The sequence below is a fragment of the Emydura macquarii genome, unplaced genomic scaffold, assembly GCF_026122565.2.
Source record: "Emydura macquarii macquarii isolate MOO-44397 ecotype Brisbane River unplaced genomic scaffold, CSIRO-AGI_Emac_v2 contig_2680, whole genome shotgun sequence".
NCBI lineage: Eukaryota > Metazoa > Chordata > Testudines > Chelidae > Emydura > Emydura macquarii.
Genome location: NW_027132817.1, coordinates 4,694,344 through 4,708,325, shown reverse-complemented (window position 1 = coordinate 4,708,325; position 13,982 = coordinate 4,694,344). Strand labels below are relative to the sequence as shown.

The following is a 13,982-nucleotide window of genomic DNA, read 5'->3' as shown; positions in this document are numbered from 1 at the left end:
TTCTATTTTCAAAAATAATGAATCAATATATTTGCTCTTAAAAGATAGTTCTGTTGTCCTGTGCACAAGACAAAATTTTTAACAATTACAATGCCAGACTGAAAAGCTTCACCCAAGAGGGCTTTACAACTAAAGTATTTCCAGTTACTTTTGTACAGTGCCTAGCACAATGGGGCTGCAGCCTCTAGAAGCTACCACAAGTAATAAAAATTTCCATTTTCTCACTGTATCTACTTCTATCACCAACTCTTACAGAGGCAGCATCACTCCTCATAAAGTGACCTCTCAGCTTGTTTGCACAGATCATTTGATACTATGACAAAAGTCCCTAGTTTTTCTTGTGTATGGCAGAACAAGCTAAGTCTAAACTCTCCAGCGAGGCCTCTGGCATAGAAGATCAGAAATTCTGTGGCAGCCTCAAAAGATTAAATCAGTACAGTATCCACTGTTATCAGAGAGGCACTCAAAAGTTTTAGATAAGCATATTAACTATTTGGGGAGGGAACTTTTTTTTTGGTACATTGTCTTACACAATTGGGTCTTGATTTATGACTGCAATACAAACAACAAGAAGCACTGAAATATTTAATCTTGAAATTTAAATCATCAAGCTCCAGAGTTAGTATCCCATTGTGTAGAACCAGGGCTGCTCGCACTTCTCCAAGCTTTCATTCTGACTGCCTCCTCAGCCAAACAGCAATTCATTGACTTAAACCAATACCGAGTTGGAACATTTTCTTCACAACCATGTAGACCAGAAACTTTTTTTTTTTTTTTTTTTTTTAAATGAAAGCTTAGATTCTGGAGCATAAGTCTGCAGCAAGCGGTAGGTTTTGCAGTCACAATCAAACACAGGATCCTGACTATGACTTCAGTTTACTGTGGAGAACAGGTATCTTAAAAATTGAGAGCTCAGGTGGTCAAGGTTTGGTTATGTCTGAGACCGCTACGAATATTCTTATCTCTACCAACCCAATGGCACACAGTACAAGTCAATTTACTATGCCTAATATATGTACCTGTCAACCTTACTAAGGGCACACTCAGATGGCATACATCAGTTACAGAAATCCTGTACTCAAAAAAAAACACTACTCTTCTAAAACCGATAGATGCAAGTATTAAAAACAGAATAATAAAGAGGGGAGTTTTAAAAGACAGGACATACAAGTCATTCATTATAGACTGTACTAAATGTAACAAAATCTTATTACCACTGATGAACATAGATATTGATTTAAATGAACAGATAACACAAATGTCACCTGCACTCTACAAAAATGGTTTGTTGTTCTGACAAATGAGAATTCAAAAATAAAACCCTCAGATAAAACTACCTCTTCAACATAAAAACATTCTGTATTAAGACTAAATTAACAACATTCTCCAGAGACTGATAAATCAACAGTCAACTGTGGACTCTGTGCTGAAAAAATCTGACTATAGATTTCAGAGCTCCATGACCAACCAGCCAGGGAATGAGGAGGAGTTACCACAATTACAAGATGATTCATTCAATATCAAAAGTACCTAGAATGCAAGCAACAGTACAAATTATTCATTTAAAAACAAAAATACATGGTTCTTCTAGATCACAAAGTGCTGGTTTGTTAGCAGTCACATGAAGGCGTTGAAACAATGTTGTTTATTTGGAAAAAGTGGACCTGAAAGATAACTGATAAAATAGAAGGAAGAAGCCCCAATTATTAAGAATACTTAATAATAAGAAAGGACTGTGCATGTTGAACCAGCAATGACCCCAAACTGGCCAAAACTGGGTTTTTAGCTAAGCCAGCAATAGGCAATGACATCATTTGTTTATTAAAGGGCATAAAAGAATGAACTCTTAGAAGGTTCATGGGTAATACCTAAGGTTAAGATTTTGTCACTGTTATTTTTTAGTAAAAGTCAGGGACAGGCCACAGGCAATACACAAAAATTCTGTGACCTATCTGTGACCTTTACTAAACTTTAGAGGGAAGGGGGGAAATGCCCTGAGGGATGAGAGCTCCACTGAGGGAGGGTGAAGGTCCAGCAATCGCCACCAGCCTGGTCCCCCCAATGCTGCTGCTCTGGGATGCCCCTTGGTGGCTCGGAGAACTGGGGTCCACCCTTGCCTGCCGCTGAATGCTGTGGGGTCCTCCGCTGCCCATGGAGGGTTTGAGACATGGAGGGGAGGGGCGGCAGCAGCTGAGAGCTACGGGGCTGGTAACCCGGGGTGGCTGGGGATTCTGGGGTCCCCCACCGGGGTGGCTGATGGCTGCGGGGCCTCCATGGCAGTTGGGGGCTTGAGGGTTCCCCTGCCGCCCATCGTGGCTGGGGGCAGCAGAGGCACGGAGCAGCCAAGTCCCTGCCACTACTGGGTCTCTGCTGCCCCTGGCGGCTGCGAGCTGCAGGATCCCCTTCCCCTGCCGGGTCCCTGCCACCCACACTGACAGCTCTGGGACCCTCGCTGTCTGTAGTGGCTGAGATCTCCCAGGTCCCTGCAGACCCCAGAAGCTTACAGCTTCAGTCCCGCTGCCTCAGGGCACAGGGCAGAAGCTGAAGAAGATAATTTCATGGAGATCTCTTTAAAGTCATGGAATCCATTGACTCCTGTGACAAAATCTTATCCTTAGTAATACCTGCCTGATTAAGCTGGAGCTTATCGACATGGGTCTAAGCACTCCTGAATTTAGTTTATTAGTTAGTAACTTGATCAAATGTTTACGTTTTGTTACTGTTTGGATGTAGTACATTTCTTATTATTCAGGATATTAGAGATGTTTAGAGCAACTGTACAAATACCATTCGGCTTTTGGATTTAATAAAGGAATTTATGGTTAAATTTGTGTAGTGGTAATACCTTGCATAAATAATAATTACAACAATGGCAAACAATTCTGGTCTCTGCCCTTCCTTCAGGAGCCGAAGGATCTCCTTAGCCAAGTCAAGACCTATTCAATCAGATTTTTCCAAGTAAGTATTTTGAGTTTCTGGAAGTGTACAGGTAACTTGAAAACCAAATAAAATTGGAAGATCATTACACATCTCACTTTACAACTGTAGTTGACAAAGCTTACATGTCTGTTTTCTCTTTGTCTCCAAGCAGCTAGCTCTTTAGAAGCCAGTTCTTCTGGGCTCATTCTTATGAGATGATCAGGGGTAACCTCTCCTTTCAGTACTCTCTTAAATAATATCTGGAAGAAGGACAAACATTAACTAATGCTGTAAAAAAAGTTGACTTCTAACAACAATTAAATAACCAGCAAACAAACACACAGAATAACTTTTGGGAATATAGTCTATACTTAATGACAGCAGTATACAGTTTTATATATTACCCATTATTCCTGGGAACACAAATTAGCTTCCAGTAATTTCATACCTTAAGAGGTATCGTCATGGCAAGCATTAATGGGTTTGGTGGAGGGAAACAATTGTGTAGGCCCATTAATTGTTGCCCTGTAGCCAAGTCAGAAACTGGTTAATTTTTTTTTTTAAAACATTTCATATTTACAATTAAGGAAACACAGAATAAGAAGATTTTTAAAGGGTAAATTATCTTAGACCCAATACAGCAGTGATTTCAGATCTTTAAAAAGAATGCAGCAAATTCCATACAGTGCTCAGCAGAAAAAGGGTTGGAGGAAGAATTATAGGGGCTAGTCAGTACTCCAGAGAGAGCATCTGTAGTACTGTCTGTATTACCCACTGGACAGTAAACACAAGTTTACATCACGATCTCTTAAATCACCAGCATTAGACTAATACAGTGATCTATGTACCAAGACAAGGATGTATAGCTATGGAGGAGATATGAGAATGGTGAAACAGAAAATGGTCAAGGAAAGAATACAGTTCTATGAACCAGCTCAATTTTCTTGTTAAAAATCAGAGCTTGAGGAGAACAAGTATACTGGCTGCTGGTGGAGTGGATGGGAAGGAAGGTGACGCAGCCTAATGGAATGCTTTCACAGAAAGATATTATAGTAGTGTTGTGGAGGCTGATTAAGGGATTGATAATTCTGAAATGAATAGAATAAAAGTTAAATGGAAGGGCAGGTTGCTGGACAGAACTGAAAGTGGATGTGTGTAAAATGGGATTATGTGGAAAGTGGTGGCTACAGGGGTTGGACAATGGAAGTAGTAAGGCAGTATGAGCAAGGAGCAGCAAGGAACAATGGGGAAAGTGGGCACTGGAGACTCAAAGGTCTTAGTTGAATAAGAAAGGAAGAAAGGATATGACGAAAGACGAAAGGAGATGACTTGCATAGAATAAGAGAAAGAAAAAGAAGGTGGAGACCAATATGTGAAAGGATTAATCAGCTAAAGGATTTCTTTCTGTGAAAGAACTATTGATGAAGAAGACCTACATTATTTTTGGGATCCTTTAAATTGAACATCAAACTTCTGTATTTGTTTTTATATTTCGAATCAGTGTCCCGGAAAAAAGAAAACAGTTCTTTTTCAATCCTTGTTGCAACTTTTGCTGCTCTTTCCTCAGGAATCTTCAAACTGGAGTCTGTAAGTCTGAAAAGAGAATAGAATTTTTAAAAATAAATAATTATATATGAAAACTAACCATTCATTTGGTAATGTATTTATACCTTTTCATTAGAATGTCTTTAAGAGACTGTCTGACACTTTGTCTTATCTGATCAGCAGAAGGTTTGGAAGCTGGCACAGCTGCTGGAGATATATTACCAGTTGCTCCCCCTTTCTCTGTTTTCTTTTTCTTGACTTCTTGTTTGTCGTGAACACCTAAATCAAAATATAATAAAAATTAAAATCTTAACAGATACTTTTATAAGTAGCTTGAATCTGAATGTTTTTTAAGGAACTGAAGTGATTTTTAAAAACTACGTAAAGGTGACCTACAAAGAATGGAAAATAGATTTGTGGTCCATATTTTATATTTTATGAATAAAGCCTGAACAGTTTCTTTAACAAAAAATAAATCAAAACTGAGGGATGAGGGGTGTTTCTGCTTGTTTATTATATACAAGAAATTCAGATCGTATCTATCCTTAGAACATTAGGGATAATTGGCAATTTAACTGAAAGATCTTTATTCAGACTTCTATTTAATGTCAACACACACAAAAAGTTTGGAGAAAGAATATCTTTGTTAAGAGTTTTAAACAATCTCACCCTTTCAAAGAGTTAATGATATCACTAAATAATAGCAGAAAATATAGTTAGTTCTCTGTTGTGTTTTGGGTATATGTTACGTCAAGCACTGCAGGTCTGTTCTAATAATGAGATTTCTGTATTGTTACTACTGAAATGCCTATCAGTATTTTCAAAAGATGACCCAAAGAAGAATTGATATTAAGTATATTAATTTGCATCAGTGAATCCACATCAGACGTTTTGCCTTAAGACCAAAAGAGAGTAGTTTTCAATAATGAGAAACACTATTTCTTTTAAAGTATCTACACTTTATTATCTGGAAAAATAAATTGTATTGATTTTTATATAAAATACACATTCCTTTCATTTACAAAAACACCTCAAAATGTAATTACTATTTTAAGAAACTATGTAAACTATCAAAGTCCCAAGACAATTTTCTAAAAATTCTAGAACTGCTCTGTTACTGTCATTTTTCATAAACAAAAATATTCCCAGGCTTCTGCAGTATGTAGGTTTATGGATTTTTCCTTCACATTTAGCCAATCAAAAAGAAAATAGGCCAGTTTTTATTAGTTTGACTTTAATCAGATGTTTGACTCTATGAATCTCTCTAAAATATGAACATTAATTGTTCAGTGAAGTAAACTGAAGTGGAAAGCATTTATCTGTGCATAAAATTTCATTTTAATCTAAAGTAAACTTTTCCATTAAAATTGGTATTTCTAAATCCATTAGCCCTACATTTCTTCCAGCTGTTAAATGTGTATGACAGCAGCATATAAGATTATAAACACATTCTTACACTAAGTATCTTTAAACCTACTGTCATAAATTACGTCATTTTTAATCACATTGCCACCTCCACCATGATGGGGAAAAAAATTCAGTTATAATCTTTTTAATTATACAACTTGTTGCTCTAAGCATATGAAATTTCAAACAGCAGCAGTAAATTAAACCAGAACTCTTTTTCCTGTAAGAATTGATAAGAAAAAGAAATGAAACTTAAATAGTTTTATTTTCAGATAAGGGATCAGAAATTCAGAATTAAAGAACTAGTTGAGTGTGTTTTTATAATAGGTACAATACTTCTCCTTTTAGCAGCACTTACATATGATCTCAAAGCACTTTACATACATTGATTAATAAGTCACATTCATACCAAATAGGTAGTATGTCCTTTTCAGGTGATTATGAAGACAACCCCCATTCTCAGGAGTAACCCAGAATCATAGAATATTAGGGTTGGAAGGGACCTCAGGAGGTCATCAAGTCCAAACCCCTGCTCAAGGCATGACCAAGCCCAACTAAATCATCCCAGCCAGGGCTTTGTCAAGCCTGGCCTTAAAAACTTCTAAGGATGAAGATTCCACGATCCTTGCACAGAGTGGAATGGCCTGGCCTGTCTCTAAAAACAAAGGGGCTAGCTAAAATGGAGTAACTGTGGTCAAGCAACTAAAAATCAGCTAACACTCCCTAGATAACTTATTCCAGTGCTTCACCACCCTTCTAGTGAAAAACTTTTCCTAATATCCAACTCAGACCTCCTCAACTGCAACTTGAGACCATTGCTCCTTGTTCTGTCATCTGCCACCACTGACAACAGCCTAGCTCCATCCTCTTTGGAACTCCCCTTCAGATAACTGAAGCCTGTTATCAAATCCCTCCACACTCTTCTCTTCTGCAGACTATATAAGCCCAGTTCCCTCAGCCTCCCCTCATAAATCATGCATTTCAGCCCCTTAATCATTTTTGTTTCCTTCTGCTATTTCTGTAGTGGGGGGCCCAAAACTGGACACAATACTCCAGATGTGGCCTCACCAGTGCCGAACAGAGGGAAATAATCACTTGCCTCCATCTGCTAGCAATGCTCCTACTAATGCAGCCCAATATGCTGTAAGCCTTTTTGGCAACAAGGGCACACTGTTGACTCATATCCAGCTTCTTGACCACTGTAACTCCCACATCCTTTCCTACAGAACTGCTGCTTAGCCAGTTGGTCTCTAGTAGTGCATGGGATTCTTGCATCCTAATTGCATGACTCTGCACTTATGCTATTGAACATCATCAGATTTCTTTTGGCCCAATGCTCCAATTTATCTAAGTCACACTGTATCCTATTCCTACCCTCCAGTGTATCTACCACTCCCCCCAGCTTAGAGTCATCTGCAAACTTGCTGAGAGTGCAATCCACCCCATCATCCAGATCATTAATGAAGGTGTTGAACAAAACTGGCTCCAGAGCTGACATCTCAGGCACTCTGCTTGATACCGGTTGCCAACTAGACATCGAGCTGTTGATCACTACCCATTGAGCCCAATGATCTAGCCAGCTTTCTATACGCCTTACGGTCCATTCATCTAACCCATACTTCTTTAACTTGCTGGCAAGAATACTGTGTGAGACTTATCAAAAGCTTTGCTAAAGTCAAAGTACTCCTTGGTTGTGTCCTCAGGTCTCCCTCATTTGCTACCTTGTCCCTGGGCAAATCACAGATTTTTTTTTCCTCCCCCAAAACTCACATGTCCATGACACAAAGGCGACCAGACTGCTAAATTTTAAGTCCCTGCTTCAAAGCATGAAGGCACTAGAGCATCTCAGCAAAACAGTCAAAAGATTTAACACACACACACACACAATATTTTTTTTACCCTTAACAATAGGAAAAGAGACAAGTCTCATTCTTATCCACACAATTTATGGTATCAAGGATGTCCAAGAATGCTGCAATCTGACATTTTTAGCAAACCAAAATTGATAAGGATTTCTGAGGGATTAGGAAGAATTTTTCAACTTTACTGGTGCTATTCAGCACAACAATTTTCATTTAAAATATGCTTTTATTTTTAAGGTTTCAAATGGATTCTTCCAACCAAAAACATAATTACTAGAATGTCAGTGTTAGAGACAGGCCAAGAAAGCAACGCTTGCAATTAGCTCAATATTAGACGTAGGGGTTTGTGTTAAAGGATTAACAAGTGAGCTACAATTGGAGTTCTTTGGCACTGAAATTTCATGAGCTGCTCTCATAAGATTTCTGTCCCAAATTATGTAAATTTCACAAAATAATGATAAGATGTAAGGTAATTCTGTGTGTAATTCTTGTAAGATAATTCTTTGTGTAAGATTTCTGACAAGTTAGTTTGTACCTTAACTGGAGTTGGAAAATATGCCCCTTAGAACTTTGGACGCATTTTAAAACCAAATTTTTATGGCAAGTTTGGATAAAAACATTCCCCCTTTGCAAATGACATTTGGGGTAAGGGAGCCAGGTGATATTTTTAGATGCACAAGAATCAAGACATTCAAAGTAAATATTATTTCCTACAGCAACCATAACACACAAGTTCATACACATAATTCTAGAGCAGAGATTCTTAATTTTTTTCAGTGTAGACCCAAGTTAATAGATTGTGACCATTTTCTCTCCCATTCTTGATCACATGGACCACCTCTCCCTCTACTCACAATATTATAATACTCTTGCAGCAATTATATGGAAAAGTAACATTAGGAAAATTTTTCAGGCATCTCAATTGCTAAAGAACATTAAAAGAAGCAAAAAACTAAATTTCAGCAACATGTGAGCAACCTGCTCTCTGCAGACTACAAACAAGTATTCCCTGGACCAAAGTTTGAGAGGCACTGCTGTAATGAGAACTTTCATGTCTTGCTGTATTCACATATGAATTACAGTTGCTGTTTGGAATCTTATTACCTGATTTTGCAGTCTTTTCACTTGAGCAGGAAACACTAAGAGAATCTTTATTTATTTTTTCATTTTTCTCTTCAGAGCACCGACGAGGTGGTGTAACAGTTTGTCCCATTTTCCGAATAGGAACTTGTTGCCCTTTTTTAATATCAGAATCTCTGCATTCTGACAAATTCCTCCCATCACCTGATTCCTGAAACAAACATTTTAGCATATTAGTATGGTAACAAATGTGAAAATGAACTAAAAACTGCTACAAATCTTCCACAAGTATATTTTAAAAATAAAAATGTTGTACAATAAAAATCTCAAACTAAGATGATATAAAGACATGCTGCTTAAGAAGCTGTTGAAAAAGTTGTCACAATTTACTACCAAGAAGTGTTTAACAGTTACTTTAAAAATGTGTTATTTGGTCTTGTGTTGTATCACCCAGGTAGCATTGCAAAGAACATGCAGTAAGTTCCTTGCTCAAAGCAGCTGTATTTTCTCAGTTAAATAGTTACAATTTTTAAGTATATCACATGTAGTAGCTCACATGCAATAAACCTTGCAAATGTGCACAGCAAACAATATCTAATTAAAAATGAAATAAACATTACTCAAAAGGAAAAAGAAAAGTATTCTCCAAATGTCAATTTAAAGACTCCCACTGACTTCAATTCAGTTAGTATGAGTGCAGGAGGATGTTAAAAGGCCTGATTCCCATTGAAGAGTCCAGATAAATGCCCAAAGGGCTCAGAGTCTTTTTTTATTCTCTTGAATAAAAAGTTAGATTTTTTTTTTTAAATCCACCAAGTGAACTGTAAAAAATCAGATGAAGATGGTCATATAAAGAACGTACAAAACTTTCCCAAAGCTACATTATAAAAAGAAAAGGTGAATAAAAATCAAATATACGAAATCAAATATGGAAAAAGCATTTTAAAAACATTTTAATTCAGACTAGTTCAAAACTTAAATTTGAATTTGTAGTCTTCTATTTAAAAAACCAAAGATTCTAATATTTTAAACTGACCAGACTAAATCACTGTTTGCAGTGTTGCAGCCATTTAGGTCCCAGGACATTAGAAAGACAAGGTGGGTGAAGTAATATAAAAGATATCATCTCACTCACTTTGTCAAACCAAATCAGTGTAACTTGTGGAATATATAATGTATATTTTCACAATGGTCATCACAGAAGGATTCATGAAACCTATTAGAAATTGAAGCAGTTTTATTTCCACCTAGTTAATCTTACATGCTGATCTTGTTCTGCTGAATTCTAAATAATATAGTTTACATACACACTACAATGAACAGAAGTTAGGATTGGGATTTTTAACTAAATGTTAATTATTGTATTCATATTTTTAATCATATACTAAAAATAAGAAATTTGAATAAGTGTAATTAAACTAAGCTACTTTGTTGCTTTAAAAATATTGGCTGGTCAGAATGAGATCCAGAAAGAAAATAATTAGAAACGGGGGAGGAGGATTACAATAAGCCATTTTAATCTTTTTCCCCTTTTACTATTAAATCCATTTAAACCACAATGCTGAAAAAAACTTAAGTTGCTAAAGCAATCAAAACTAAAATGTTGCTTTCTTTTGGTTTTACAATCACACTGACATTTAAAAGATTCGTGCATTGTATAATATAGCAGACTGATAGCTACATGGTAAAAGCATAGCACTTTACTTGCTGAACCAGTAACCGAATTCTTCGAAGTAATACGAGACATACAAACCCATCACTGATGCTACTAAGTAGTGTGGGACTAGCTTGGAGGTGACCAGTTAAACAATGTCACCTGGCACTAGATAAATTCCTAATAAGGAAGCTGACGTACTTCAACAAACAGGACTTGCAATGGGAAAGTAATAGTATCTTTGGGGAAAAATAAAATACATGTCAGTTTTAACGGAGTATTATATGAAAGGGCAGATAAATCCAGGAGCACTAAATATCTATATAAGAACTACTACATTGAGAGAGGTGACTATATCTACTTGCCTTCAGAAAAAAGGTAACTGGGAAGTTCATTTACAAAACATTTCCATGAACACCAGACACAAAAAAACAAAAAGTGGTCAGAAAAGATCATAAAGTATTGTGATCAAGTGTCTAAAACCTTGGTGAACAGGTACTTAAATATACTTAGGTGAAGTTGGCAATTGAACAGAAGGGGAATTTAAATATCTTTATTATTATAAATGGAAAAAGTTTGTAGAAAATACCCTCCTCCACTACCAAACCTTGGACATGTATTCACTGGAAGAGCTCTGAAATTCTGTAGGCGGTAGTACAGCTCCAGGAATTTTCCCTCCTGCAGAACTAGATTGCTTCTTCATCCCTGTTAAAGGGATGCCTTAGGGAAGCAAGCTGGCTCTTCGTCATCTCCAGAAACAACGAAGACAAGATAACCACTACCCTGTAATAACTGGTAGGGTTTGCAAAAAAAAATAAAAATAAAAACACACGCACACACACACAAAACAAGGTAACAGCAGTTTAACAAGAGTACTCACTTCAAAATAGCCAAGCCAATTTAAAGGAACTAATTGAAACAGTATTCCTATGGCAAGATGTTAAATGACAGGTTTTAGCCTAGACTGAAGTTTTATGTAGAGTTATAAATCTGAAGGAAAATGTTTTTTAATTGAAAGGAATAAGTACTATAACTATCTTAAATAAGCCTTACCCGTCTAAAAATTTTGACTTTGTGCTTCATTGTATCATCTGTCTGCTTAGCTTTTTCATGAGTTACACTGACATTACCAGTGGGAGTTTGCTTTGACATCCCAGGTTTTTCATATTCCATTGTCCTATCTTCTCTATATGCTTCAAGTTTCAGTTGGGTGTCCAATATATTTTGATCATAAGATTCCGGTTTTTTGTCTTCTTCAGCACAACATTTCACACACACATATTCTTTATCTTCTTCTCCCATTCGTTGTGCTTGAGAAAGACTCAATCCAACACAGTCACCATGAAACCAATCATCACACCTACCACAGCCTACCATAAACCTGAAAACAAAACAAAACAGCATCAGTCAATGCACAGAGGGAGTTAGAATTTCATATCAACTATAGCCTACTTGTTAAATGATATATCAAAACAGAGCAATTTATTCTTACCTGATAAATTATTGTCTTTTAAGCTTTACATCCATTACTCCAGCCTCACGACATGGTAAGATCTGGCTACGTGAAACAGACAGTGTGCCATAATAGTCCAAGAGATCACAACTTCAACATGAATTCCCACCCATAACCCCATACAAACATAAAGAAGTCCTCCCTAGGAATAGACTTTAGAGAAAGTCATAAGAAAATAAAAGAAGGCTCTCAAGACTGATGAACATAAGACTTTAAAGACAACTTTTTCTTGTAAGAGCATATTAACTCTCTGTTCTATCTTTAGATCAGGGAACCCATCCTTGCAATAGGCAATGTACCAAATATTGAACAAGCATAAGCCATCAAAGAATAAAGGAAACGTTGAACAATTTTGACAATGAACAAAGCTCAACTAATTGCACTACTCAATCCTCAAGCCATTAAATCTGATAGAATAAACCACTAGCAACTGACTAATTCCAGCAAATTTTGTTACATCTTGCTCTATTCCTTTGTGGTTTTTGGGGGCGGGGGGGAGAGAGGGGGGGATGATAAGCTCATCTTCTCATTTCAGTATCTGGCTGGTTTGGCCAACATTTTCTTGGACATGCTATGTGTTTCCACTACATTTGCAAAACTTTGTACATTTATTCACCCCAAAACCATGGACATTTGAGAAAACCTTTCAATCCCTGAAACACAGATTGCTAAAAATGTACGTCATCTCATTTGGCCCTCTCACACGTGCTTTCGTATACTGTTTTCAGAGATAACTAGTTAAAATTAACAACATCCATTTTCTAATGTCTGCAAAGATCAGGAGTCTCTAACAAGGTTATTATTTTGCAAGTATTTTGGTAAAGTATATTGTGAAGGCCTCCATTCTCTGCCCATCAGGTGCAATGGTCTAGTCCACTTACTTTTGAAGAATGCAGAAAGCAGTCTCTCCCTAAGCTACAGAGACTTAATACATAGTAGTATCTTAAGAGGGAAATGCTCCTTTAGGGGTCCTTTATTTTTCCTTTCCTTTTAAATAACCCCTTGCCTTGAAAGGGAGATAGGCTAACTCTCTGAGGACCTTTATTCAACTGAAGTGAAATTTCAGAGCTCTCATGTCTGATACCATCCCTCCCTTCTTAGCTTTTTTCTATTTTGTTTTGGAGAGAGTCTGGAAAACAAAAAGGAGTTAAATTTTGGCTGAATGAAATCCATACTGGTCACAAGAAGTATAGAGAAGTTCTTTAATGCTGAGCACCTTGGTCAGGGAAATCCTACTAATTAAATTATATAGAAGACAAAGCTCATTTAAAATATAGTGCAAAGTTGACCAGCAGCTCAAATAGCTGTATGGCAAGTATCTTAGAAACATATTAAATACAATGATTTCCAAACCCTAATCTGATCTAATCAGAAAAACTCAAAAGCCAGGTCCTCTAGCTCTCTTTTGTCTGAAGATCCCAAGGAATCAGATTCCTACTCACCTACCTGCCCTTCTTCTCATAGTTTGGATGCTAAAGTTATTGGTTGACTCACCTACTTTGCAAGAATATATTTCTATCATAAATTATGCTTAGAGGTTGGGAAATTCTTCGGTTCTAACTCACCAGGGAACTGAAGGTAAACATTCCAGATGGCTGAGGCACTGGCAGTTGGTCTGTATAAGAAACTACAGGAGCCTCAAAAGACCAAAACACTTGAAAGCCTGATTTGTCTAACACTAGAAATTTTAGATGCAAGAGTAGGAAGCTCATCAATATGATGGTATTGGTTCTGCTCACTCTTATATCAGTATAAATCAGCAGTAACTCCATTAAAGTCAATGGAGATACACTGACGTGAAATTGGCTTAAGAGGAGAATTCAGTCCAGTAGCTATAGAAAAAAAAAATCACTTCCAACTAGCTGATTTTTCTGAGATTCTAACTTTACTTATCATATGTGACTGTTTTCCTGCTGCAAACAATAGTTATTCTTATGTTTTATGAATTAGAAAAGGGATCTTCTCACTATCAGTGGTTTGTGTATACTTAGTTCATTAGCAC

At 36.8% G+C, this 13,982-nt stretch overlaps 1 protein-coding gene across 1 annotated transcript in view; it reads right to left on the bottom strand.

Annotated features, from left to right (window-relative positions):
* Positions 1-13,982, bottom strand: part of PHF3 (PHD finger protein 3) — a 76,518-nt gene that overhangs the window by 23,214 nt on the left and 39,322 nt on the right. The window contains 5 exon segments of the mRNA XM_067565523.1: positions 3,063-3,179; positions 4,356-4,512; positions 4,590-4,743; positions 8,838-9,024; positions 11,521-11,848. Of these exon segments, the coding sequence (XP_067421624.1) occupies positions 3,063-3,179; positions 4,356-4,512; positions 4,590-4,743; positions 8,838-9,024; positions 11,521-11,848 (943 nt within the window).